The sequence below is a fragment of the Mirounga angustirostris genome, unplaced genomic scaffold (assembly GCF_029215605.1).
Source record: "Mirounga angustirostris isolate CCGP_5_RB_7025 unplaced genomic scaffold, mMirAng1.0.hap1 SCAF_6, whole genome shotgun sequence".
In the NCBI taxonomy this organism is placed as follows: Eukaryota; Metazoa; Chordata; class Mammalia; order Carnivora; family Phocidae; genus Mirounga; species Mirounga angustirostris.
The window spans coordinates 144,298,344-144,322,250 of NW_026991714.1; the positions used below are offsets into that span (position 1 = coordinate 144,298,344).

The 23,907-nt window shown below is 46.3% G+C and overlaps 2 protein-coding genes across 8 annotated transcripts in view; one reads left to right on the forward strand and one right to left on the reverse strand.

The window, feature by feature from the left end:
* The window catches only part of WDR11 (WD repeat domain 11), a 56,930-nt gene extending 42,581 nt beyond the window's left edge, over window positions 1-14,349 (forward strand). The window contains exons 20-30 of one of the 7 annotated variants that reach the window (XR_010412598.1): window positions 4,802-4,910; window positions 6,005-6,067; window positions 7,272-7,337; window positions 8,122-8,299; window positions 9,128-9,223; window positions 9,734-9,899; window positions 10,258-10,469; window positions 10,919-11,064; window positions 12,057-12,184; window positions 12,833-13,041; window positions 13,383-13,517. Coding sequence is in view for 5 of the 7 variants with exons in the window: in XM_064595339.1 (XP_064451409.1) it covers window positions 4,802-4,910; window positions 6,005-6,067; window positions 7,272-7,337; window positions 8,122-8,299; window positions 9,128-9,223; window positions 9,734-9,899; window positions 10,258-10,469; window positions 10,919-11,064; window positions 12,057-12,136; window positions 13,381-13,538 (1,274 nt within the window). In the remaining 2 variants the exon portion in view is untranslated. The other 6 variants (XR_010412599.1, XM_064595339.1, XM_045878985.3 and 3 more) reach the window with 6 other exon arrangements.
* An 8,147-nt stretch (window positions 14,350-22,496) lies between these two features.
* LOC123846917 (large ribosomal subunit protein eL18) lies at window positions 22,497-23,240 on the reverse strand. The gene has a single exon (XM_045878986.3). The coding sequence runs from the start codon at window positions 23,223-23,225 to the stop codon at window positions 22,533-22,535; it is 693 nt and encodes a 230-aa protein (XP_045734942.2). The 5' UTR covers window positions 23,226-23,240; the 3' UTR covers window positions 22,497-22,532.
* Between the last annotated feature and the right edge of the window lie 667 nt (window positions 23,241-23,907).

The following is a 23,907-nucleotide window of genomic DNA, read 5'->3' on the forward strand; positions in this document are numbered from 1 at the left end:
GTGGAGACAGACATTCTGACCCTCATGGGAGCAAAGCAGGAAACTTCCTGCATTAAGTATTCTCCAGGCATCGCTTTGGTGTGCACACCAGGCTGCTGAACAATTTCAGAAGAGACTCGTTGAGTCACTGGGTTCCAGCATAGGGCAGTCCGCTCTGGGGACTGCTGTACCTTTGTAGGGTCGGCCTTCGGCACCTTCAGAGGCAGCAACGTTTTGAAAACCTGTGCTTTCACTTTGTGTTCGTGCTCGAGGCACTTCCAAGTTGTTGCCGATCCTGGCTGGGCTCCCTTGAAGTTGTGTTAGGTGTGCTTTTGTTTTTGTCGCTGCCCCAGCCCTGCCAGTGGCTTCGGTACCGCTGCTTCCCCTCCATGTGACCCTGACCGCCCTGTGCCGAAGCCTGAAGCTGTGCAGCGCTTTCCCGTGTCTGTGCCCGACGTGCTTGCTCACGCTGCAGAAATGGCAGCGTCTCCTTCCTTCCGAGACAAACTTAGTTATTAAGGAAATGGAGGGAACTTCAGGGGTGGTTTTCCTTTTAGTTCGGCTACTGGTTCGAGGTTAAAGAGGTTTGCGAATGTAATCAAAATGTTTGGAAAGCTTTTCTATCCCCCTTTAATTTAAAATTTGAATCTACCAAAGCCAGGGTAGCTTTTTCTTAAAGTGACTACAGAATTGGAGCCCATCATTAACACCATACTTGAACATCTGACCTGCAGACAGATTTTAGATTACATTTTCTTTTCAAGTTTTCAAGAAAAAAAAAAAAAAAGTCATTCCTACCCAGTCTGTAGTGCTGCAGCCTCAGCCAGAAAGGGAAAATTTTTGAAATAGTAACAGGGAAGTTCAATATTAACCTTTAAAGTCAGAACAACATTCGATACATGTTAAAGAATAAAAATGGTGGTGTGTGTAACTATGGACTTAGCAAAAAGATGTCTATGTGTTTATCTCCAGTTGCATGCTGACTTGGTCTTGGAAAAATATATTTGATATATTTTTGTTCTGGGGAATTAGAAATAGAGTTTGGACTTATTGATATGGGATAAAAATCATTTTAGGTTATATGCAGTGATATATTTAATAAATTTCCTTTAATTCTCCTTAATAACAAGTAGAGAATATCCTAAAATACTGGTTCAAATCTGTCAGTTTTCTTAGAACAGCTTAGATGGCCCGCTTCCTTCCCCTCCGCCCCCATGTTTGCATTTGTCTCAGCCCTCCCCGCCTCAGTAAAGGGGAAGGCCAGACACACGTAGAAGAGGAACTCTGTTTTTGAGTTGGAGAACCCTTCTTGTCTGGTGTCTTATCAGGGTCATAAAACAGCATAAAAAAATCATAATACGTTTTCTAGCAGCCTCTAGAAGGAGTCCAAGAGGGTGAGACTTGTTTAATAGCGTTCCAGTTTATTGCAGTTTCCACACACTTTACATAGTATCTGCAGGGTGTTCGAGACTGTCCAGTCCAACTTCCTCACAGCTGCTCGGGCCAATGCCGAACAACACATTTTTCGTAAGGGAGCACTCATAGAAAGAAACTTTCTATAATCAGATTTATACACAGACCTTGCCTCTTCGTCTGCCTCTGCTTTCTACTCATTTCCAGTGGTTTTCATCTGGGCTGTTTGGAAATGTGTCAGGATGTGCAGATGTGTTTGGGGGGCATCTGGATTACTAAACAGCATGCAGTGCAGGGAACAACCTGGACAGTGAATAATGGTGTTGCCCAAAATGTCAGTCGTGTCCCTTGTCTTCCCTTCCCCCGCTCCCCCATTGCATCACAGTGATGAAACCCCCCGAGCAGGGTCCTCTCCTTCCCCAACTGCCTGCTCACCATGCCGTGGGCCACCAGGTGAGGGAGGAGCAGTTTTCCTACTGTTCTTCTTGGCTCTTGGGTTCCTGATTCCCTGCACTGCTGTCACATAGGGAGCCAGCAGTCTGGGCGTGTTTCTGTTTAACACCTCAGATAGCTGTAGCCCAGAGTAAGCAGAATGAGTGCGAGAGAAGGAGCAGTGATGCCAGCTGCCTTTCCATTCTAATTGTAATTTCCGGAAGTGAATTACTCTTGTAGGTGAGTTTCTCCAGCTGGGAGACGATCACCTATTACTTTTTCATGGTTGATCTTTGCCTTTGAGAAGAAAGATCTAAATGCATTTGAAGGTAGGAGGGAATAGAGTTCACTTTCAGTTTGTTCGGGCTCATGGGGATGCTATCAACAATGTTTGGTTTTGGAGAAATAACATATATTATTAAAAATCAAACATACAGAAACTAGCATTTAGAGGCTTCCACTGCCAAATCTGGGGCAGTCTGAGCATCGTAAAGAATAACAGTTGTATTGGTATCAGTGTTGGACTTTTTTTTTTTTTTTAATCCATTATTACATAGTAATATTCACAAAGAGGAAGGGGCCTGGGCAGGAAGGGAAAGCTCATTTTTACAGAAGAATGCCTATTGATAAATGTAGACAGAGTGATGGAATTAGAAAATCACCAATTCCAATTCCTAATGTAACAGGTGATTCAAGCCAGGATCATTAGTGGGTGTCAGATTACTGGGTGGAAGGGCGTTGGGAAATAGGAAATTCGGTCTCACAGTATCTCGCCATAATTGTGAAGGGGAGAAAGGTGCCCTGACTGGGAGAGAGCCCATGAGTTCACCTTAACTAGATGATCAGATACAGTGTTACCAGGAGGCCAACTAACATGCTCCCTCCGGTGGGATGCAGTGGGAAGTACGCAACATCCCCTGTGTCATGTTCTTGCCCAAAATGTTTAGCCTGAGTCTGAATGCTCAATGGAGATCATTTCCTAGGACATTGAACAGACCAGGACTTTTCAAAAATGAAAACGTTGTGTAAGACCAAAGACAAAAAGGTGAGCGGACTGTTGTAGATTGAGGGAGACTCAGGAGACATGAGAAGCCAGTGCAGGCAGAATATAGCTATCAGGATAGGGAGTAACCAGAGGACCTCTGAATATGGACCGCAGTTTAAGTGATTGTAATGAATCAATATTAAAACTCTTGGGTGCAAACAAAAAGTAATATTAAAAATATTTCTGACCATTTTCTGACTCTGAAATTGGGAAGTCCACATAAGATATTTTATCTATGATTTAATACTTAGCTAACTACATAGAATGACGTTTTCTAAAGCAGTACTGTCTAACAGAAATATAATGTGAGCCACGTATGTTTACATTTTCTGGTACCCACTATAAAAAAGCCCCTGGGTGGCTCAGTTAGTTAAGTGTCTGCCTTTGGCTCAGGTCATGATCCCAGGGTCCTGGGATCGAGCCCCACATCAGGCTCTGTGCTCAGCAGGAAGCCTGCTTCTCCCTCTCCCCCTTGTCCTGCTCTCACTCTCTCTCTCTCTCAAATAAATAAAATTTTTAAAAAATAAAATGTGAATGGGGGGTGCCTTGGTGGCTCAGTGACTGTTAAGCATCTGCCTTCGGCTCAGGTCATGATCCCAGGATCCTGGGATCGAGCCCCACATCGGGCTCCCTGCTTGGCGGGAGGCCTGCTTCTCCCTCTCCCACTCCCCCTGCTTGTCCTGCTCTCTCTCTCTCTCTCTCTGTCAAATAAATAAATAAAATCTTTAAAAAAAAATTTTATTTAACCCAGTATATCCAGAGTTTTGTCATTTCAACATATAGTCAGTATTAAAAATTACTAATGAGATATTTCACAGTTTTGCATGCTCAGTTTTCAAAATCCAGGGTGTATTTAACATCAGAACACGGATCATGGGGTGCCTGAGTGGCTCAGTGGTGAGGCGGCTGCCTTCGGCTCGGGTCCTGGGATCGAGCCTCGCGTTGGGCTCCCTGCTCAGCGGGGAGCCTGCTTCCTCCTCTCCCTTTGCCTGCTGCTTTCCTCTGTCAAAGAAATAAATAAAATCTTTAAAAAAAAACAAAAACAAAAACACGGATCAATTTAGGGGACACGTTTTCAGCAGAAATATTTAAGCTGTATTTGGATTTTATAAAATTGACAACTGAAAAAGTAGTTATGTATTCCTGAGTAGACATAAAAGTTATCCAATGACTGAATCAAGTATTAATTTTGAAATTTAAGTTAGTTAAAATTAATTAAGTCCTAAAGAACTCTTATCAGATTGAGTGTCTGACCGAGTGGGGCTATCTGTGTAAGGTAGCCACGGCATGGTTGTCTGGGCGCTGGGACCTTCGGGTCCTCTGCTTCCTCGCATTAGAACATATTGAAAGAGAAGCAAAGCTTGTTTACTGTGTCCTAAGTAAGCCCACTGCTGCACTTAGAGGATGCTAGGGCCCGTAGTCTAGGGAGGTAAGAGCTGCCCTTGTAAGTGAGACCTGAGGATACGTTTGATCAGAGGTGACCTGATCCCCCTAGTAACAAGCTCAAAGTTGATGGGCTGTGTTAGCTGAATAGTCTCAGAGAAGCAAAGATAACAAATGGTATGAGATGATACAGGTAAATACTACTTTTAGTATTTTAAAATAATGAGCTTTATTAATATCTGTCGAGTCGTTGCATTGAACCTTTTATTCACATAGGACCAGTGTTTTTATACCGTACAGGACACTTATTAAAAAGGTGAAGAAAGAGCTATTAATCAGTTTGAATGAAGAGAATCTCTCTTCTCTTCATTCACTCTTAGCCCGTTTGTCTTTAAGCACTGATGACACTGAATAGACTCAGTTGCCACCAGATTTTATACTTTGTTCTCTGTTGACTTCTCTGTAAACTTCTATAGCTGAAGCTTCACAGTAAAACTATAAAATTCTATTTTATTAAAAGAAAGAACTTATTTAATTATTTTTATCTAGAGCCTGTGTGGTGCCCCTATCTCCTTGTTCCAAGGGCCTCCCTTGCCTTGAAAGCTTTCTTATTACACCAGCCATGGAATGGACAGTATTCTTTGGACATTTCTCAGGTGTAAGTTTTTACCATTTTTATTTTCCTTTCTTAATTTGCTTGGGGTTGAAGGGCACCCATGAAAACCAGCAGGTGCCTGTACTTTGGGATTTAAAAGGATTGGAACCGTAAAAACAAGCTGAGGCAGAGACAGCAGACACACTGAAAGAATCCCTCATCTGCCTCTCTGGGGCCTTTGGGAGTGGGCGGGCATGCGGAGCTGGGGTACGTGAGCTACTCTGGGCGGCTGTGGTCTGAACACGGGTATGGCATGATGAGTGTGAAGAGGTCCAATTAGGCCAAAAGGAATTTGCGGCCAGACTTCAAATTCTACTTAAAAGCAGTACAAGGGGTGCCTGGATGGCCCAGTCGGTTAAGGGACCAGCTCTTGATTTCAGCTCAGGTCATGATCTCATGGTCCTGGGATGGAGCGCCACATAAGGCTCCACGGAGTCTGCTTGTCCCTCTACCTGTGATCCTCCTCCCGTGCTTGCCCGCTCTCTCTCTCAAATAAATAAAATCTTTTAAAGTGGCAAGAATGAGCTTATTGCAGAGATATTTTCTGTTTTATGAATCTCACTGCCTCATTACAAAGATACATTCACAGTAACTATTATTAGTTAATAATAGTTATTAGTTAAACCCACTAGTATTACTGAACTTATGTCATGTGGAGAGCACAGATAGGCATGGGTTAGGGGAATACAAAAAAGAATGTTGATGAGGTATCTGTTTTCCAAGAAGTATCTACTTGGGAGAAATGAATGTCCGTTTTGCAGAGGAGAAAGAACAAACTGCTTTAGTCATTGCTAGGTTTCTTATTAACATGAATCTAAGCATGATAGTTTTTAGAGCCCACTGATAAATTTTCTGGTTTCTTGAAAGCCAGAGAGACGTGCTTTACTCATTTCTTTGTTTTAACTAAATAAGATAAAAGCAGACATCAAAGGTGGTTGGTGGGTTCTTGAATAGTTGCTGTTTGGTCTATAACTAGCTTTTTAAACCAGGGACTCTAAAGAGGTTATTTCTGTATTGGTACAACTTTTTTTCTGGTGAAGAAATGCATGATTGTAAGTGAAGAGAGAATGAGCTTATTCAAAATCTTTTCTGCACAGTGATTATCCAGAAAATGAAGAAATAAAGAATCTCCTTCAAGAGCAGCTGAATTCATTGTCAAAGTAAGCACCCCAGCTATGTTTTAATAGAGGATACGACTATGAGAAAGAAAATATAATTATTTAGGCTTTTTGAAGTTAAAGTAAGTTGTGTTTTAGAAAATGTTAGTAGCGCAAGGAGAGACCATTCTATTCAAAGGCTTATTTCCCTCGAGAATCTTTGTGTTGTAGAAAACGTAGTTATTTAATAGTTACGGTGACAGCATCTACCTTCACCAAGATCCTAAGTGTTGATGGCTGTGGTCCCATGTCAGGGCAGGACTGGAAGCTGTGGTGTGAGCATCCTCGTAGCTCAGCCTGCCTCTACCACAGATGCCCCATGAAGCCTCAAGTTAGAGGCCATGCACAGCGTGGTTCTTCGGTGGCAACTGACTTTTCTAAAATAAGTTCTCTGTGTCAGGTGCTATGTGTGCACAATTCTAAGAAATTAATATGTTCCCTAGAGCCAAGAGCATTTAAAAGTACATATTGGGAATAATATTGCAAAGGAAGTAGAAAAATATGGGTCCATGAGTTCTTGGTAAAATAGAATACATTTTTTGCAATCTTAGAATCTGTCACATGTAATCATAATATTTAATAAATTTACCATGTTTTATTGATGCCAAATTCAAAATAATTATTGTTTTCTGTATCCAAAAGTTAACATTTGTAATTTAAGTGGAGAAGATTTAAAGAGCATCTTTCCGCCCCCGATTTATGAATATTCTGTATGTGGCTGTTTTAGGAATATCAATTTATAAAAACATGCCTTTCTTCCTTAAATATTTTATTTTTTGGAATAGTTTCTGAATCTGTCTCTTCTTAAGTATATACTGTTTCTGATGAGTAGCAAAATCATTTCCAACAGTGAAATTCTTGTTCCTATAGTTAGGCAGCTATTCATGTTTTCAAAACCATGAGTTGAACTATTGCAAGAATGTAAGCCAGAATCAGAGCCTCACCCCCCTGTACCAGTTCTCTAGGCCTAGACATACTGTAAGCCTTTTAAAGCATTTGTCATTTCAGGGTCATGGCAAAGTAACCTCCTTTGTCAGTTCTAAGCATAGTAACTAGTTCAAAAAGAACAAAATATTTCAGAAATAGCAAAACTCTAAGTAGATTAACAATTTTGAGTAGATTTCCCCTTTCAGGAGTATATTGGCCTATATCCTTTATTGTTTGATTAAAAAATTTGGCTTGCCTTTGTCTGGATTCCTGTTTGCAGTGACATCAAGAAACTCTTGCTCGACCCAGAATTCACTCTCCTGCAGAGATGCCTGCTTGTTTCAAGGTAACACTCAGTGTTCTGTGTAAGAGAGAATTTCAGATGAACTCATTTCTCTTATTAAGTGTTTTTAGTTAAGACCAAACAAACCCTTTTAGATTTTAGAACAACATATCAGTTCATCCTTTAGATTTGCTTTACAGTTAATTTTGAAACTAGTAATACAAATAGGAAAAAAACAATTTTAATATGAGATCTAGGCCTTCTCTACTGAAAAGGCTGCCTCCTACAGACAGCTTTTTAAAATTTGTGTTTTAAAATATCAGCTACAAAGGGCATGTCCTTAATTACACCAGTAAGTTATATTTAGAAGCAAAAATCTGTACTTCCTCACCGAATGGTAGAGTTGTCACTTACAAAAAAGACCTTTCCATCCATTCCCCAGAGAATAAATTACAGTTATTTCCATACCTTATTTAGCCAATTTTCCCAGAGGAACTTCTTCCTTAGTGTGAAGCTATGGTCCGGATTGAAAGGTGTATGTGCTGATGACAAAGCAGGTAATCATTGCCCAGGCCTTGGAACCATCGTGTTGCTCTTAACACAGCACAGAGGGGGTTTGGGTGTGAAGGGACTGTGCCCTCAGGCGCCTGGATTGTCTGAGACCCAGTAATGGGGCTGCAGAACGGCCTGCTTCCTCCGTCACCCTGCCAGGCACAGGCCAGTGTTCCAGATGGTCTTTCATGTGACAGTGCTGTGCTCCTGGTCCTTGAGGTTTCTGTGGCGAGCCCCTGTCCACGCCCAAGTCTGCTGTGTGTGCTCAGTGGGACTTTGGTGTCACCCTTCTCAGGCTTTATGGCGATGAGTCGGAGCTGCACTTCTGGACCGTTGCTGCCCACTACCTGCACAGCTTGTCCCAGGAAAAGCCAGCAGGCACCCCAGCCTCTAAAGAAACCATGCCTCGGGACAAAGTGAACAACCCGCTGGATATATGTTATGATATACTCTGTGAAAATGCCTATTTTCAGGTATTATATTTCATGTATTAAACTCTTTAAAGCTCCCATCTTGGGGCACCTGGGTGGCTCAGTCGTTAAGCGTCTGCCTTCGGCTCAGGTCATGATCCCAGGTTCTGGGATCAAGCCCCGCATCGGGTTCCCTGCTTGGCTGGAAGCCTGCTTCTCCCTCTCCCACCCCCCTGCTTGTGTTCCTTCTCTCGCTGTCTCTCTCTGTCAAATAAAGAAAATCTTTAAAAAATAAATAAAATAAAGCTCCCATCTTGATGACTTAATGTCTAAGTATCTTAAATTTGGGAAACTTTCCAGCTAAGCGAAGGTCCACATAACAGAAATGAGTCCATTGTCACCTCTGCATAAAAAAGGCCTGACTCAGGACTTGAAAAGCTCATAAATGCTTATCGAGTTTTTTAATACACATTAGAATTTTACTATTCTTTATTTCAGCCCCCGATTTATGAATATTCTGTATGTGTAATTGTTAACTTAGAAGGTTCATTTTTATTCTTTCATTTTATTTTCTATAAATAACAAATATTTCTTTCATTCGGTTTGAATTTTTGTATAAAAAGGTACTTTCACAGTCTTTTCACTGCAGGAGAGTACTTCAGTACATGGAGGGCCGGCTTCTGTAAGCGGTAAACTCGCACAGAAATGAGAATTTGTTTCAACGTTTTTTCTAATCAAATTCTTATTACATTGTTGGATTTCTATGAAGTTGATTATCTAATAACCTCAGAAGTCAAAATAATCTTTATAAAAGGATTTTATTAAATATAGTAAATTTTAACTCAAGTCTTAAAATCCGGACTGAATTTTCTCTTTTTTTTCCTACTCTAGAAATTTCAGCTGGAAAGGGTTAATCTACAGGAAGTAAAGCGGTCAACTTATGATCATACAAGGAAATGTACAGACCAGCTACTTCTCTTGGGTCAAGTACGTGCAATTTTTACAACTCTTTTCATGTTTCACGGAATTGCTAGTTGATTAGTATTTCAGAGCATCATGTAGATCACGCGTGCGCACACACACACACAGATGGATAGGTAGATCATAGTATTTCCCTGAAAGTATACATATAAATTTAGGCTTTATTTCAAAATAAGACGAACAAACCTCGTGAGAAAGCAAAAATTTGTAGTTGACTAGCTTGGAATTTTGGCTTACGTAATGTCAAATGAGACCTGACTGGTTTGGTTTGGTGTCTCTGAATTGACTGATGCAAAACTAAAGTAAGCAGTTTCTTGAGCATCTTTGTAAACCAGACTGTGGTTTTACCTTTGTTCCAAAGAAGCAGGAGGACGCTGTGTTCAAAGCATCGGCAAGCAAGTTTTGAAAGTGAAAGTCTTCTCTAAGCTGTAACTTCAGTGTTTCAGATTATGAGTTCAATAAGATGATGTTGGAAGAAAATGGTCTCATAATTAGAAGAACTGTTCCTCTCATTAGACAGACAGAGCTGTGCAGTTGCTATTGGAAACAAGTGCGGATAACCAGCATTATTACTGTGACTCCCTGAAAGCCTGTTTGGTCACAACTGTCACCTCCTCAGGCCCCTCCCAGAGCACCATTAAGCTGGTGGCAACGAACATGATCGCCAATGGCAAACTGGCAGGTAAGGCGTGCTTTGTGGGTGCATTGGTCGGTCCTCTGGAAAATCAGGCCCCTTCCCAGCAAAGCATTTGATTATTAAGATAGTTCTTTTCTTTTTTCTGCGCGCTGGAGAGAAATAGGACGATTGTTGCTAGCTGTTTACATGATGACCACATCATTTAATCATCTGAAGCAGAACACGTGTCACGTGTGAAAGGGGCCGTAGTCATAACCGCCAGGCCCGACGCCGGGCCCGCGCTCTCGCGGGCTGCGGGCTGCGGGCTGGACTCGAGCGGCGCTGCCTGCCCTCCTGCCTCCCCTCCTGACTCGAGGGGCAGCGCTCTAAAACTCTGCCGTGGCGTTTTGTTGGAAAATTTCAGTCAAGAGCGTCTGCAGTGGATCAGAAATGCACAAGAGCGGGTGCAGTCACGCGGTGGTGGCTTGTCAGGGAGGGGCCGCGGCGTCACCCGAGGGGCTGCCGTTCTGTCTTCCAGAGGGGGTGCAGCTGCTCTGCCTGATAGACAAAGCTGCAGACGCCTGCCGCTACCTGCAGACATACGGCGAGTGGAACCGGGCGGCGTGGCTGGCAAAAGTAGGTCATTGCCCGAGGTGCCTTGAGCATTTGGGGTAGAGAGTTCAGTCTTGAACTTTGGACTCATGATTTAGCAGCAGTTTTTTGGCTGCAGAGTTGCTATGCAGATATTTTCTTGCAACTCTAAGGCTCCTGTTCTTTATGAGTGTAAATTACATTCTTAGGGAGCAGTGGATTGCTTTGGTAGCAATTAAGTGAAAGCAGGTGGCCCCTTGCCCTGCTGGGGTGCTGGGGTGTGAGCCCAGACTCCAGCCCCGAGGTGTTGCCAGGTCCCTAGCTCTGCAGGCGTGGATTGTTACCACTGCTGTCCACGGTAAGCAGCAAGGTCAGGGCGTGTGCTAGCAAAGCCAAGCCTAGTGTTGGCTTCACAGGAACAGATCCCATTTTGATTACATTAGAGTTTTCTTTATATAGTGCAGGATGTCTTTGTAACGTGGGCATCTTTCTAGGTCCGTTTAAGTTCTGAAGAGTGCGCCGATGTTTTAAAGCGGTGGGTTGACCACCTCTGCTCTCCACAAGTCAACCAGAAGTCAAAGGCCCTCCTGGTCCTCCTCTCCCTGGGCTGCTTTTTCAGCGTGGCTGAGACACTTCACAGGTACACCCAGAGTGCTTCGTGGCTGGTCAGGGACACGAATACTTTGTGCTCTCTTGAGACTCTGGTGGATGGATGGAACACTCACTGTGTGGAGTGAAAGGAGAAGCTTACCTTTCAGGTTTATAAAAAAAAAAAATCCTAAAAAAAAAAAAAAAAAAAAATCCTACAGGGAAAGGAACCGTCCACAGTCCATGTTTAGTCATCTACACTTGGTCTAGGATCTCTATTTTCCTACCAGTATACTCGCCAAACCTAACAGGTATCTATTTAAAAAGAACATAAAAGAAGTCTTCAGAGAATTCGGCTTTGAATAGAACAACTAAGATGAAGGCCAGAGAGCAGTAGGAAGGATGACAGAGAGCGTTGCCCGTGGGAGATGTCCCCTCCAAAAATAATACCTATCACTTAGGGGACATTTTATTTATTTAAAACTAAGGGAGGTTGAGGCAAATATGGCAAAAGACTCCTTGTTAAATCTGGACAGTGGGTATGTGGATACTTGTCCTATCTCTGTAGATTTGTGTGTATTTCAACTATGTCACAGTTTTTGTAAATATTAATTAGAAAGAGCCTGGGGCTGGGGCGCCTGGGTGGCTCAGTTGATTAAGCATCTGACTCTTAATTTCGGCTCAGGTCGTGGTGTCAGGGTGGTGAGATCGAGCCCCGCATCAGGCCCTGCACTCAGCATGGAGTCTGTTTGTCCCTGCGCCTCTGCTCCTCCCCCTGCTCTCTCTCTCTCTCTCTCATAAATAAATAAATAAATAAAATCTTAAAAAATAAAAAAGAAGAAAGAGCCTGGGGTTCGGGACATGAGCATTGTCCCCTGCTTTCCTCTGTGAGCCAGGGCTTGGAAAGGTGCTAGTGTAACTTACTGGCACTCAGATTTCCAGGGAGAATGGGTACAAGTCTTTATACGGAAATACACCCTTGGGTGGGTCTGCCCCCAAATGCTGTAAATCACAAAGCTTAACTCACTTTGTTCTCTTGAGCAGCATGAGATACTTCGATAGAGCTGCCTTGTTTGTGGAAGCCTGTCTCAAGTATGGTGCAGTCGGAGTCACTGAGGACACAGATATCCTTTGCTAGGATGATTATGCCAAGGAGGAGACAGATGGCCCAAGTGGGTTCCTCTCAGTCGTACTGCCTGGGCAAGAACTGTATTATATCAGGAGTGATCCATACTCAGATTGGCCAAAGTCAGGAGAGAGGGAGAAATGAGAGAGAATCGGGAAGAAGATGGGGGCGTCGCTGGCATCAGCCCTAAGATGGTTGGGGAGGCAGGTGGGGCTGTAAAGGGATGGGACTCTGAATTTTGTGAAGGTTTGTTTGAACGTAAAAAAAGATAAAGGAAATAACTCAGGAAAAGTGTAAGAGCCTGCTACTTTAAAAATAGTACTATTTAAAAGAATGTACTCCATGGAATAAAATTTATATATTTATCTGGAATATACATTCTGGAATAAATAAAAAAGACATTGTTATCCATAGTGACAGTCTAACGTGGAACCAGACAAGGCACCTCAAAGGTATGTGTCATGCCGGCAGGTCACAGTGGCCCCCTGCCGACAGCACTTGAGTCACATGTTTTTCTTTGAAAGGATTGGGCTTGAGGGTACAGGTACCCATTGTTCGTGTTTGCTGAGCTCTGCTTGTTCTCATCACATCTTCTCTTGGACTTACTACATTGTGGCCTCATTTCTGTATGTCAGATACTTGGTCTTCTCTGTGTGTGTATATATTTTGTTTTGTTTTGTTTTATCTGTTACAGAAGATGAAACTGAACTTGAACTTAGTGTTCTGTGTCCAGACACTGGTGAAGTTGCCTCCCGTTGGAAGGGGCCATTTGGAATGTCAGAGCACAGGGAAACAGGGCTGTCTGAAACCTAATACCTCCAGGAAGGCTTTGTTAGCAGAACCTCTCACTAAGCTGTATCTGCCCCCAAACCACCCACCACTCAGCCTTTCAGATGCCAGAGGGTATGCACTTGAGTCCTCTTTCCTTTTGTAGTCTTTAGTTGTGTTAGGCTTTGAGATAGTCTAGGAGAATGTTAGCTAGATCTTCCAGAAGGAGAGGCTTTGCACTCAGCGCTTGCAAAGGGTAGTAGTGGGGGACACTGCAGATTGAGACCTCACCTCCTCCAACCAGGAGTCAGCCTCCCCCAGGGAAGCGTGTCCATGCTCGTCCCCTGCTGCCCTCCCGTGGGCCCGCTCACCCCTCTGAGTAGCCCCACGGAGCTGGTTTCTTCTTGCCTATGGGAGATTGGTGGCGTGTAATCACATCTCTTTCTGCCCTTCTTTTCCTTAACTGTGGCTTACAGAAACTCATCTCTGCTATATATGCAGATTATGCCCGAAGTTTGAAGAACCTCGGTTTTAAACAGGGAGCCGTTCTTTTTGCCTCAAAAGCTGGAGCGGCTGGCAGAGATTTATTGAATGAGCTGGACTCCCCCAAGCAAGAACGGACCGAAGAGTGACAGGCCAGTATGTGCTGGGGAGCCTGGCTTCGCAAGCAGGACGGGGCTGGTCTGGCAGTGCTCATGCTCACGCTCATGGCCACGGTCCGGACTGCTGAGGATGCCGTCCTCCCAGGGTCCCCAGGAGCTGCTCACCACTTCTCTGAGGCTGCAGGGGCACAGCAGCCAGTGAGCATTTACACGGTCAGGAGCAAGTTCCTCCTCCTGTGTTTATCTCAGAGGAAAGCCTGGAATGCTTCAGACTTGGAAAGGGGGTAACATTTTACACTTTCAGAGACAGCTTTAAGAGTCCCTGGAAATACTTCTAATTTTTTTAAAACTTAAAATTCAAGTGACTGAATTGTTTTTCCCATTGACTGAATGGAAAGATATTTGAAAAATCTAATAGTAAGACAAGTTTGTGAGACTTATTCTCAAATATGTGCTGTGCTTATGTTTATATACAATCATTCAAGAGACAGAGCAGAGACGTTGCAACAGTGAAGACGACTTACCAAAGCATTCCTTGTTTCTTACCTTGAGAACATGGAACTCGTGATTCTCTGTTTTAGGCAGTTGCTACATTTTGTAATTTCAGGCTCATAGGCTCATAGGGAAATTTTAAGCTTTATGTTTTGTTCTAGTATGTGGGGTCTTGGGTATTTTGAATTTTAACTCCTCTGATGTATTATATAACCTCCTTTTTGAACTCTCTGTGCTTTAATTTTCTGTCTTTGTGTTTGTCCAACAACTGAAATATATCAGATGTGACTTATAAATTATTGCTGTCTGTAACTTACCAAAATGATAAATAAAAAGGAAATTCCAGCCAGGTGTTTGTGTTCCCCAAACTGCTGTGCAGGAGGCCAGGGGCTGTGCTGGCTTCTCAGGAGTCATTCCAGCTGCTTACCCTCCAAAGCCCAGGTTGCTTGCTGAGTCCAGAGAAATTGGAGCATAGGAATTCCAGGTGTGCGGCCCAGGATTGGACCAAACGCCCTCACCCTGCGCAGATCTGCCTCAGAGTTCCCAAGGGAGCAGGGCTCTCGGAGGTGAGGTGAGGAAGTGGCATTCCTGTCTCCCCTCCTGGATGTCTAGGGTGGCACATCTCCTCACACCCTCCAGATAGAGTCATAGCCTCTACCCTTAGGTATCAACGATCCCCTCCGACAAGGGACTGAGGTCTATGGAGAGAATGGGCTTATCCCAGGAATGCCTGTTCCCAGGCTGGCACTTTGGCTAAAGTTCTAGAAGAAATCCGGGATGCATTCATTAGGCCTGTAACTGGCTCACTTTCCTTGTCCTTTCTGTGCCTGGGCAGGTTTACATTGGAATTCCTAAAGGCCATGGGCAAACACAGCCGTCTCTCTATATTGCCTGTGGTTAAATGATTGCCCACATACATTTTGTTTATTCAACCATCAGCTACCTAAATGAAAAAAATATGCTGGCCTTAGTAAGCAGAGAGGAGAAAAGAAATCTTACTCTAGAGTGGGACATTTTGAAAATTAAATATGCTTTGGATTTGAGGCCAATGACTAAGTGATGAGGCACTGCCTGACGGGGGGAATGGAGGAGGGAGAGCAGAGCCCCTGAGGCCAAGGGCCTGAAGTCTGTCCCAGTTCAGTTACCCTTCACAACATCCGGAGCCCGGTCTGTCAAGATACAGCTGAACTGATATGAACTAGGGTTCCACAGGCAATTTGGGTTGGTTTTTAGCTTTCCCTTCTTCCTTATTTGTTTGACAGCGAACACAAGCAGGGGAAGCGGCAGGCAGCAGGAGAGGGAGAAGCCGGCTCCCCACTGAGCAGAGAGCTTGATGCACTGAGCCACCGGGTGACACCCCCCCCCCCACCAACCCCTTCTTGCATATTTATATTTAGCACAGCCAAGTGCAATTAGGGAAGAGGGTTGTTCCAGACTCTGCGATGTACTGCCAGAAAGACTGGGCTGGAACAGGTAGTTGAGGATTTAAGATCAGATAAAAAGACATTCCTCAGTCACTGCCTTAAAAATGTAGTCCCGTTTTCTCTGCATTTACGGTATTTTTAAAGCTGAAGTGAAGTGGGCTGATGTGGGGGCAGAGGGAGGAGGGAGAGTTGCCCGGAAAGGGGCCTCTTCACTGTGACCGTCCCTCTAGGTTAAGGGTCTGCAAACTAGCCTGGGGAGCTAATCCCACACACTGCCTGTTTTGTAAATAAAGTTTTACTGAAACACAATCCTGCCCATCTGCTCTTTGTCTGTGGTGGTTTTCATTCAACAGAGATGAGTAGATGCAGCAGAGACCATATGGTCTGAAAAGCCTAAAATATTTAAATGTCTGGCTCTTTACAGGAAAGTGTACCCACTCCTACTCAAGGTCCCACGTGCTTGCTTGTGATGAAATTTCAGGTGTTCAGCTGCCGTGTTGGGCGCAGATCAGTGTGAAGCCCTTTGCGATTTTCCTGTGACCAGGTGCACTAGAACCAACCTCTTTCCAGAAAGATGTTGTTTCAGCTCCATCCCATCTGGCTCCTTCAGAGGCCCAAGTTCCCATGGTGGTAGGTCTAGGAAACTACAAACGCAGGGTGGCCTTAGTTGTATTCCTGACAATTCTGAGGTAAAGGGCATCAATAGATGATAGAAAAATTTAAACCCAAGAGCTGTTTCATATCAACATTTTAAAGTTAATCTAAGGTTTACTGCAGACACCTCCTAACCTGTTCTGCTGTAAAAAAAAAAACAAAAAAAAAACCCTCATTGTATTCCAATCTTTTGACATCTGAGCATCATCTTTAAGCCCTACTCCTTCAGGCAGGGTAGAAGCTGAAAAACGCTTCTGTCCTAAGCCAGCGGCCGGCACTGCCGTTGCCGATTTGAATCCATAGGGTGCGCGCATTTATGACCATCCCACTTGGGGAGAGAATCCTGGGTCAGGGGAACTGCAGTGACTGATGGCTCAGGCTGCATCCAATCCATGGGGAGGACCCAGGAGGTGGAACAGCGACCAGAAGTGAAGAATGGACGAGTCTGCAATACGATCAAATGGAAGAGCTCGGGAAGAAACTGGCAAACTGCTAAGCTTGCACAGACATGTGGAGGGGAGTGAGGAAAGGAGGAGGCCCAAGAAACAAGATTTCTCGGGCTGATCTGTGGGAAATGACCGAGAGTTTTCTTGATAACTACCTGTCCAACAACAACATTCAGTTCTACAGATTGTTGGCTTCCTAGTGGTCTTCTAGAATGCATGTCAATCGGGAATTTGAACGACAGGCCCTCGCTTGTCTTAAATTGCTGATCTTCGCCAGGAGTCGGCCAAGGAAAAGACAGGGTGTCCTGTCAAGCAGCTAGGAAGCTGTCCCAAGAGGATAGTGTTCGAGCAAGACTCCAGGGCAGGTTAATCCAAATGGCGGTAAGAATCTGATCTAAGTTCGTGCTTTGGGAAATGCCGATGCACATGGCAAAGGGTCTGCTGGAGCCATACTCTGGCCAACAGAATAATTCTACCGAATCTTGGATTTTGCCTTTTGCCTCTGAACCCACTCAGTGGTGCTTGTGAACGAACACCAGTGTCTGAAATGTGGAGTCAAGGGGAGAGTGGAGCATGGGACAGCATGTCCTGCCATCAGGCTGCCTGGCCTCACCTGTAAGAAGGTAGCAATGTTGGTGACCTCTCGAGGTGGTAGACAGAAGGATGACAGATGCAGGGGCTTGTCAGTCTAGAGGGTGCTCCAGACCCCAGTCATGATCCAGAACAGGTGCGGTCTCACCGCTTCTCCGCTCGCTGGAGATGGATGGGGTCACTTTCGCTCACGACCCAGAGCCCTGCTGCCTGGCACTGCAGGCTGGAGCTGGGATTCGGACACAAAGAAGGAAAGGGGGACTCTTCACTTCTCGAACCTCACCCACTATGGCATTGTGGAAAACTTGTGAGCAGAAGGCACTTCATCTGGAGCCCAGTGGGTTGCAGTCTTTCTCTTGAGGCAGCTCTAGAAACCTCCAGCAGCTTCCAGCATTTCTGAAAATCTCCTCCATGCAGCACATCTCCTGCCTGAGACTCATTCCCCTTCCTACATCCCAATCTTTGTTGCTGCCCCATCCCCTGCCCCGTCGCTTACCTGCGAGGACCACCACACTCCAAGTACTTGGAGAGCCACCACCAAGGCACTTCTGGAAAACAAGGTAGGACTGGGGCTGGAGGGGGCAGGGGGTGAAGAGCAACCCCGGGCACAAGGGGAAGTTCACCCTGACCGGAGAAGGGCTGAACAGAACCAACTGGGGGTGACCATAAAAGGACACTCCTCAACAACAGGGGACAGACCAGGGATGGTGCACCGCAGGTGCGGGGGACTCAGGGATGAGGGGGAGCAGGTTGACGCCCCAGAAGCTCCCACGAGGTGGTATCAGCCCTGCAGGGTGGGCAGAATAGGGCCAGCAAGCATGAGCCTGGGGTGTCCAGGCAGATGAAACAACACAGGAAAAGGTGTGGTCATGAGAACGGGCCTGGAGCCAACACCAGCAGCTGGTTGCATCTTTCGGGAGCACTGGAGCACGCCCCCCGGGCCAGGTGGGCCCCCGTATGCTCCATGTGACTGGCTTTTTGGGAAAAGCCAGAGAGGGGGCTGGATTTAAGTCAAAGCTGGTGGAAGGCTGAGACAGCCCATGTGATGGGGACAGCCACACACTTAGGTCCTCTCAGGAGGGGTCTGGCCCAGGTGGGCACAGCCGGAATTGGCTGTGGGGACGGCTTCTGAGACCAGCCTGGCCCAGCCTGAGCCCTCATCCCTCTGGCGCAGGAAGCCTTCCCACCTGCCTGTGTCCTCAGGTGGCCCCCTTGACTCTGCAGAGTGTTCCAGAAGGGTTACCAACAGGTGTTGAGCAATCACATTGGAAAGTTTCCACCTTTCCTGACAGGCATTCTTCTCATCACTTTTCATTTCCTTTAGCAAATGCACATGGGTGTTTTACTTAAATGCAATTCCCTGAAAACTTTTCTAAGTGGAGTGTTTAGTCTGATGACATCTTCTATTGTAGTTAATGAATACAGAAAAAAAGCACTTTCGAGAAAGAAAAATGATGTGTCCTTGTTTTGTATTTTCTTTTCTGAAATCTGTAGGTACCAAGAGACAACCTCTGTCCTGCAAAGCCAGTGGTGGGGAAGGTGGGGTGAGCTCTGTCACCTGCCCCCTCACAGCTGCTCTGTTCTACCAGCCCACCCCAGCTCTGAACTCCAGCTCTGCCATTTGCTGGTTGTGAGACCCTAACAGGTTAATCTAGCATTCCCATGCCTCAGTTTCCTCATCAGTACAGTGAGCTTGATGACAGTGCTTCCCTCATGGAGTCCTAAAGCTCTTGGTACAGAGCTTGGCATGATGAATATTGGGTCTCATTATTGGTGCTGTTTTGGGGAAGACCATTGTCAGCGGGAATGTGGAGGCCTCTCATTTGTTGCCCAAAGCCCAGGTCCCTAAATCAAACAACCCTCCTTTTTGGATGGGGGCCTCTCCAGGGCCCTGTCCTCATTTCCTGCTCACATTAAGATCTAGTGACCCTGAACCCCACATGGAAGGGTGGTGGCTCTCTCTCTGCTTCCCCCTCTCCCGGGGACTCTCCTCATCCGGGGCGAGGCTGGGTTCAGCCCGAAAGCTAGGCAGAGGAAGAAGGCCTGGCAATCAGCAGGAGCAAGATCTAAAGAACTATCTTCTCAGCATCGGCTGTTGGAAAGAATGTCTTTTTCAAAACATTTTAAATTTTTTTGTTGTTGTTTAAAAAACGTGAATTTTTAAATGCTTTTTGAAGGCTCCAAGTGGATTTATTTGCAGCACTGGAAGAGGTTGTACCATTTGGGTTTGGAGTGCTCCCCTTTCGTGGGGAGGGAATGCTGAAGAATGCTATTGCTTTGTTTTCTGTCCTTATTTTCAATGAATAGCAGGGGCCTCTGGGGGGACTGAAACCTCACCTGTGGGCTGAAAACCTAAATGTCCGTGTGCAGCGCCCGCTTCATCCCTTCATCACGGGCCTTGGGACAGACATGGCTTCCTCCCACCACCACGGAGGTGGCTCTGTTCCCAAGTACGATGCGGGCAGAGGACAGTGTTTGCTCCCCATCCTCGTGAGGGCAGGGCCTGTGACCGCTGGTCCCTGGAGTCCTGGTCTCGGTGATTCTCCTGTTCAGGCCACTTGCACTGTTTGGTCTACATGGGAGTCCTGGTGGGATTAAATTCAGTCGACGAATCTCCAGCAGCCTCATGGGCCCACGCGTTATGGACAAAGACTAAAACCAGGCAGGGCTTCTGATGTCATGAGTGGTGGGGACACCGCCTGCTCTTGCAGGGGGAGGAGGGGGGAGACCGCAGAGACAGGTCCAGAGAGGCTGCTCCCTTCGCTTGCATTTGCCTCCAGGCCCATCCCTCCCCACGCCATCCCCCTTCCCCCTTTCCTGTCCCCAAACCCCAGCCACTTGGCAGCTGGCCCTCCTAGCAGAAAATTGAGCCTCAGGAGGCCACTGGAGGCTACTAGGACACTAAACGGAGAAGCAAATCCCTACTAAAGCAGAGTGGCTGGAGCTCACTGCCCCGTTCCCAGAGAGGGGTAAAGGTTAGTCCGATTGTCCATAAAGACCCAGGTCCAATCCGAAGATCGAGGGCGGGAGCAGCTCACTTCTGCCCTTGGAGAACCAGTGGCTGGATGGGGGCTCAGGGAAGACCACCCTTTGTGAGCCTGGGTCTGGTCCGAGCAAATGCCACTTTATCCCTCTGATCATTAGACTCATCGGTGGTTGCAGCAACTTGATTCTAATACCATGGTTGCAGTGGAGGGAAATGGAAGTGCCATGCTTGGGAGGTGAGCGGCCAGTAGCTTTTTACAAAGTAGTCGCCATGCTTGGAGAGTCTCAGGGCTGCATGGGCAGCCCAGCCCCTGGGCTCCCGGACCTTGGGACTGTGATCCTGGCAGAGGGAGAGCCCACGGCTATCCTCCCACGCCTGAGCCACGCACAGAGCCCACTGGGGGGACTGCTGGCTCTCCTGTAGGGGCTGAATGGTGTCCCAAAATGCATGTCCCCCTGGAACCTCAGAACGTGCCCTTATTTAGAAATAGAGTCTTCGCAGACCTTGGTGATTAGATCATCAATCCGTGTCTGGTGTCTTTACGAGAAGAGGAGAGGACACACAGAGGAGGTGGCCCTGGGAAGAGGTTGGACAGATGCAGCCGCCGGCTGAGGAACACCAAGGTGGGGCAGAAGCCTCTAGAAGCCGGGGAGCCTCCAGAACTGTGAGAGAATACATTTCCGCTGCTTTCAGCCACCAAGTGTGTGGTGGTCTGTTACGGTGGTCCTAGGACTCGAACATGCTGCCACTGACCAAAGCCGAGGACCCAGAATCCCTCAGGGACTCCCTGTTGCAGGGCCTGCAACCCCTCCTCCCAGAATAGTAGGAATTCCGACTCCACTCTCCTGGCGGATGGCCTCTAGCTTGCTTTTGTTCTCTCAGAGTCTGCTTTCCAGAAGGAAAAGAAAGGCTTCCAGTTGTAATTCCAGAGCTGGAAATTTTATTTTCAACTGGCTTTCCCGAGCCGGGCTCTCGGCCTTCGGTGTTCAGCGCCTTGGTCTCAGCCGCCGTCACCACGCGCTCTGGGCGCGTCTTTCTGCTGCTTGCTGCTGATCAGACCAACTACAGGCACCAACAATTCCTAAGCCCACAGCCCAGGAAAGTCCTGCTTGGCAGTCGAAACCATCCAGACCCATGATTGTGGCTCGGGGAAGATTCCACAGGTGGGACTCTCTGTGGTTTTAGCTTTCCAGGCTTCTGAAGCCAAGAATTTTTTTTTTTTTCCAATATATCCCAATCTGTGTTCCTTGGAACCTGCAAAATATTAACAAACATTTTTAAAAGCATCATCATCAAATTAGTTTGGGAAATGCCAAAATAAATAGAGTTAAATAAGTTCTTTTTATTGCAGACCTTCCCAAGGCCTTTAATATGCCAGATACACGTTGGGTACCTCCAAGCAATGGATTATGGAATTTGGGATTCCTAAACCTATTGGGCCACAGTCCTTACTGAGCTCTGCGTGCTCCTGGCTGATCGTGCTCTTTGGCACTTCCCTCCCTTCCTTCTTTCCTGCCAAGGCTTTCTCTTCCAAGTGCAAAAAAACCACCCTGCCCCTCTAGTCTGCCCCGTAAATCAGTGGACGATGCCGATTTCCAGCCCAGAACCCTTCGCCAAGTCTCCCTGCAGACCGTTCACTTTCAAATGACATAGAAGGTCCTCAGTAAACCAGGGCCAGCCCACCTCTTCCACTCAGCACCTGCCATTTGCCCCGTGTGACACACCGGTGGTTTTTGACCGTGCAACGTCATCATGGCGTTGCTCTTGCTGTCTCCCACGCCTCCCCTGCCTCACCTGCCCCCCATCCCATCTCATGCCTCTGAGCTCAGCACAAGACCTCCTGCTCAACTCCGTAATGCCCCATTCCTCAGTCTGTTTCCTCCACTGGGCTGGAGGCCCCAGGAAGGCAGGGCGGGTCTCACCCAGGCATCTCTAGCATTTTCCACAGGTGTCTATACACCTGCTGCTTCACGATGGGTCAGGGTCTGGGGCATCCACGGGCCATGTGTTACTAGAGGGCGAGGTTCCTGCTCCGACAGGCTGTCGGGTCCATATCCCACAGGTTTGGGGGCCGTTTGCTTCTTGCCTTATGGGTCCACTATGCTTGCGATGAGCACAACCACATTGGTTTTCGTGTCCTTTGAGCCTGGAGTATTTTATGTTTAAGGGGTGTCCCTTCTAAGCACCATGGACTTGTTTTTTTTGTTTTTTATTTGCTCTTTCAGTTGGAGTGCTAGACCACTTACACACAGCGGTGTGACTTCATGCGATGCGGTGGAAATCTGCAATCTTTACTATCTGTTTTCAATTTTCCCTGTTCATTTTATATCCTTTCCCCCCACTCCCTGGTCTTTCAGATGAGGATTTTTTTTTTTTTTTTTTTTTTTTTTTTTAACATTCAAAATCTTTAATAACAAGGCAGGATCTGGGGTTAGTTTTTGTAGCCTCGGCTGGCCCTGCGGCCTCTGGCGCGCTCGAACTTCCGGCCCTTGGATCTCACGTAGGGTTTGGTGTGGCTGTGCGGGGTTCCCGGGGCCTTGCCGAAATGCCTGTACACCTCTCGGCCCTTGCGTGGACCAGAGAGCAAGACGGTGCCACAGCCCTTGGGGGAGTCTAGGGCCAACTGGTCGAAGGTGAGGATCTTGCCTCCAGCCTTGAGGATGCGGCTCCGGGCACGGCTGCTCACACGCAGCGCGCACACCTTCAGTTTGGGCACCTCCTGGACACGCACGTCGTCGGTTATGGTCCCTACAACCACAGCTGTTTTGTTCTCCCGGCCAGGCAGCTTCATCTTCCGGATCATCCGGGAAAGTGACAGAGGTGGCCGGTTGGTGCGACTCATGAACAGCCTCTTCAACACGACTTGGTTAAAGGTAGAGTTGGTTCGTCTGGCCAGAAACCTGTACAGCTTGACCAACAGTCTCAGGTAGATGTCCTGGCTCTTGGGCTCCTTGCGCCGAACCTTTCGGTCCTTGTTGTGGCGGATGTCAACTCCCATGATGGCTCCTCCTGCTCCGAGGATTTTTTTAATACTGCATTTCCCCACTATGATCTTGTCACTTATATATTCTGTTCTGTTCATTTCACAATTATCTGGGGGATTACAATACTCATCCTGACTCATTACTAAAGTCTAACATAAATTAGTACTTTTACCACTTTCTGGACAGTGAAAAGGACCTTAGAGCATGCTAATTCCGTTTATCCCTCTTCTGGCTCGGTAGCTATTGTTATCATGTATTTTAATTCTATGTATATTTCAAACCTCCTCAAGACATAATTACTGTTTTACGTGGTCAATATCCATTTAGACTTGCCCACGTCAGGATGCAAGGATCTGGGACCCTTCTCCCTCTGCCTGAAGAACACCTTCCAGTGGGGTTTTTACTCTGTGTCTCCTGGTAATGAATACTCTCAGGTTCTGTCTGTCTTCGCTGTCTTTATTTTGCTTTCATTTCTCTTGTGGGACATTTCAAGCATACAAAAGTAGAGAAAGTAATGTAATGAACCTCTATGTACCCATAACCCAGCTTAAACAATCATCTCTCAGCTCCATTATTTTAAGGATATTTTCACTGCATAGTCTAGCCTGGTAATCATTTTCTTTTTTTTTTTTTTTTAAAGGTTTTATTTATTTATTTGTCAGAGAGAGAGAGAGAGCAAGCACAAGCAGGGGGAGTGGCAGGCAGAGGCAGAGGGAGAAGCAGGCTGAGCAAGGAGCCTGATGCAGGACTCAATCCCAGGACCCTGGGATCCTGACCTGAGCTGAAGGCAGACGCTTAACCGACTGAGCCACTCAGGCATCC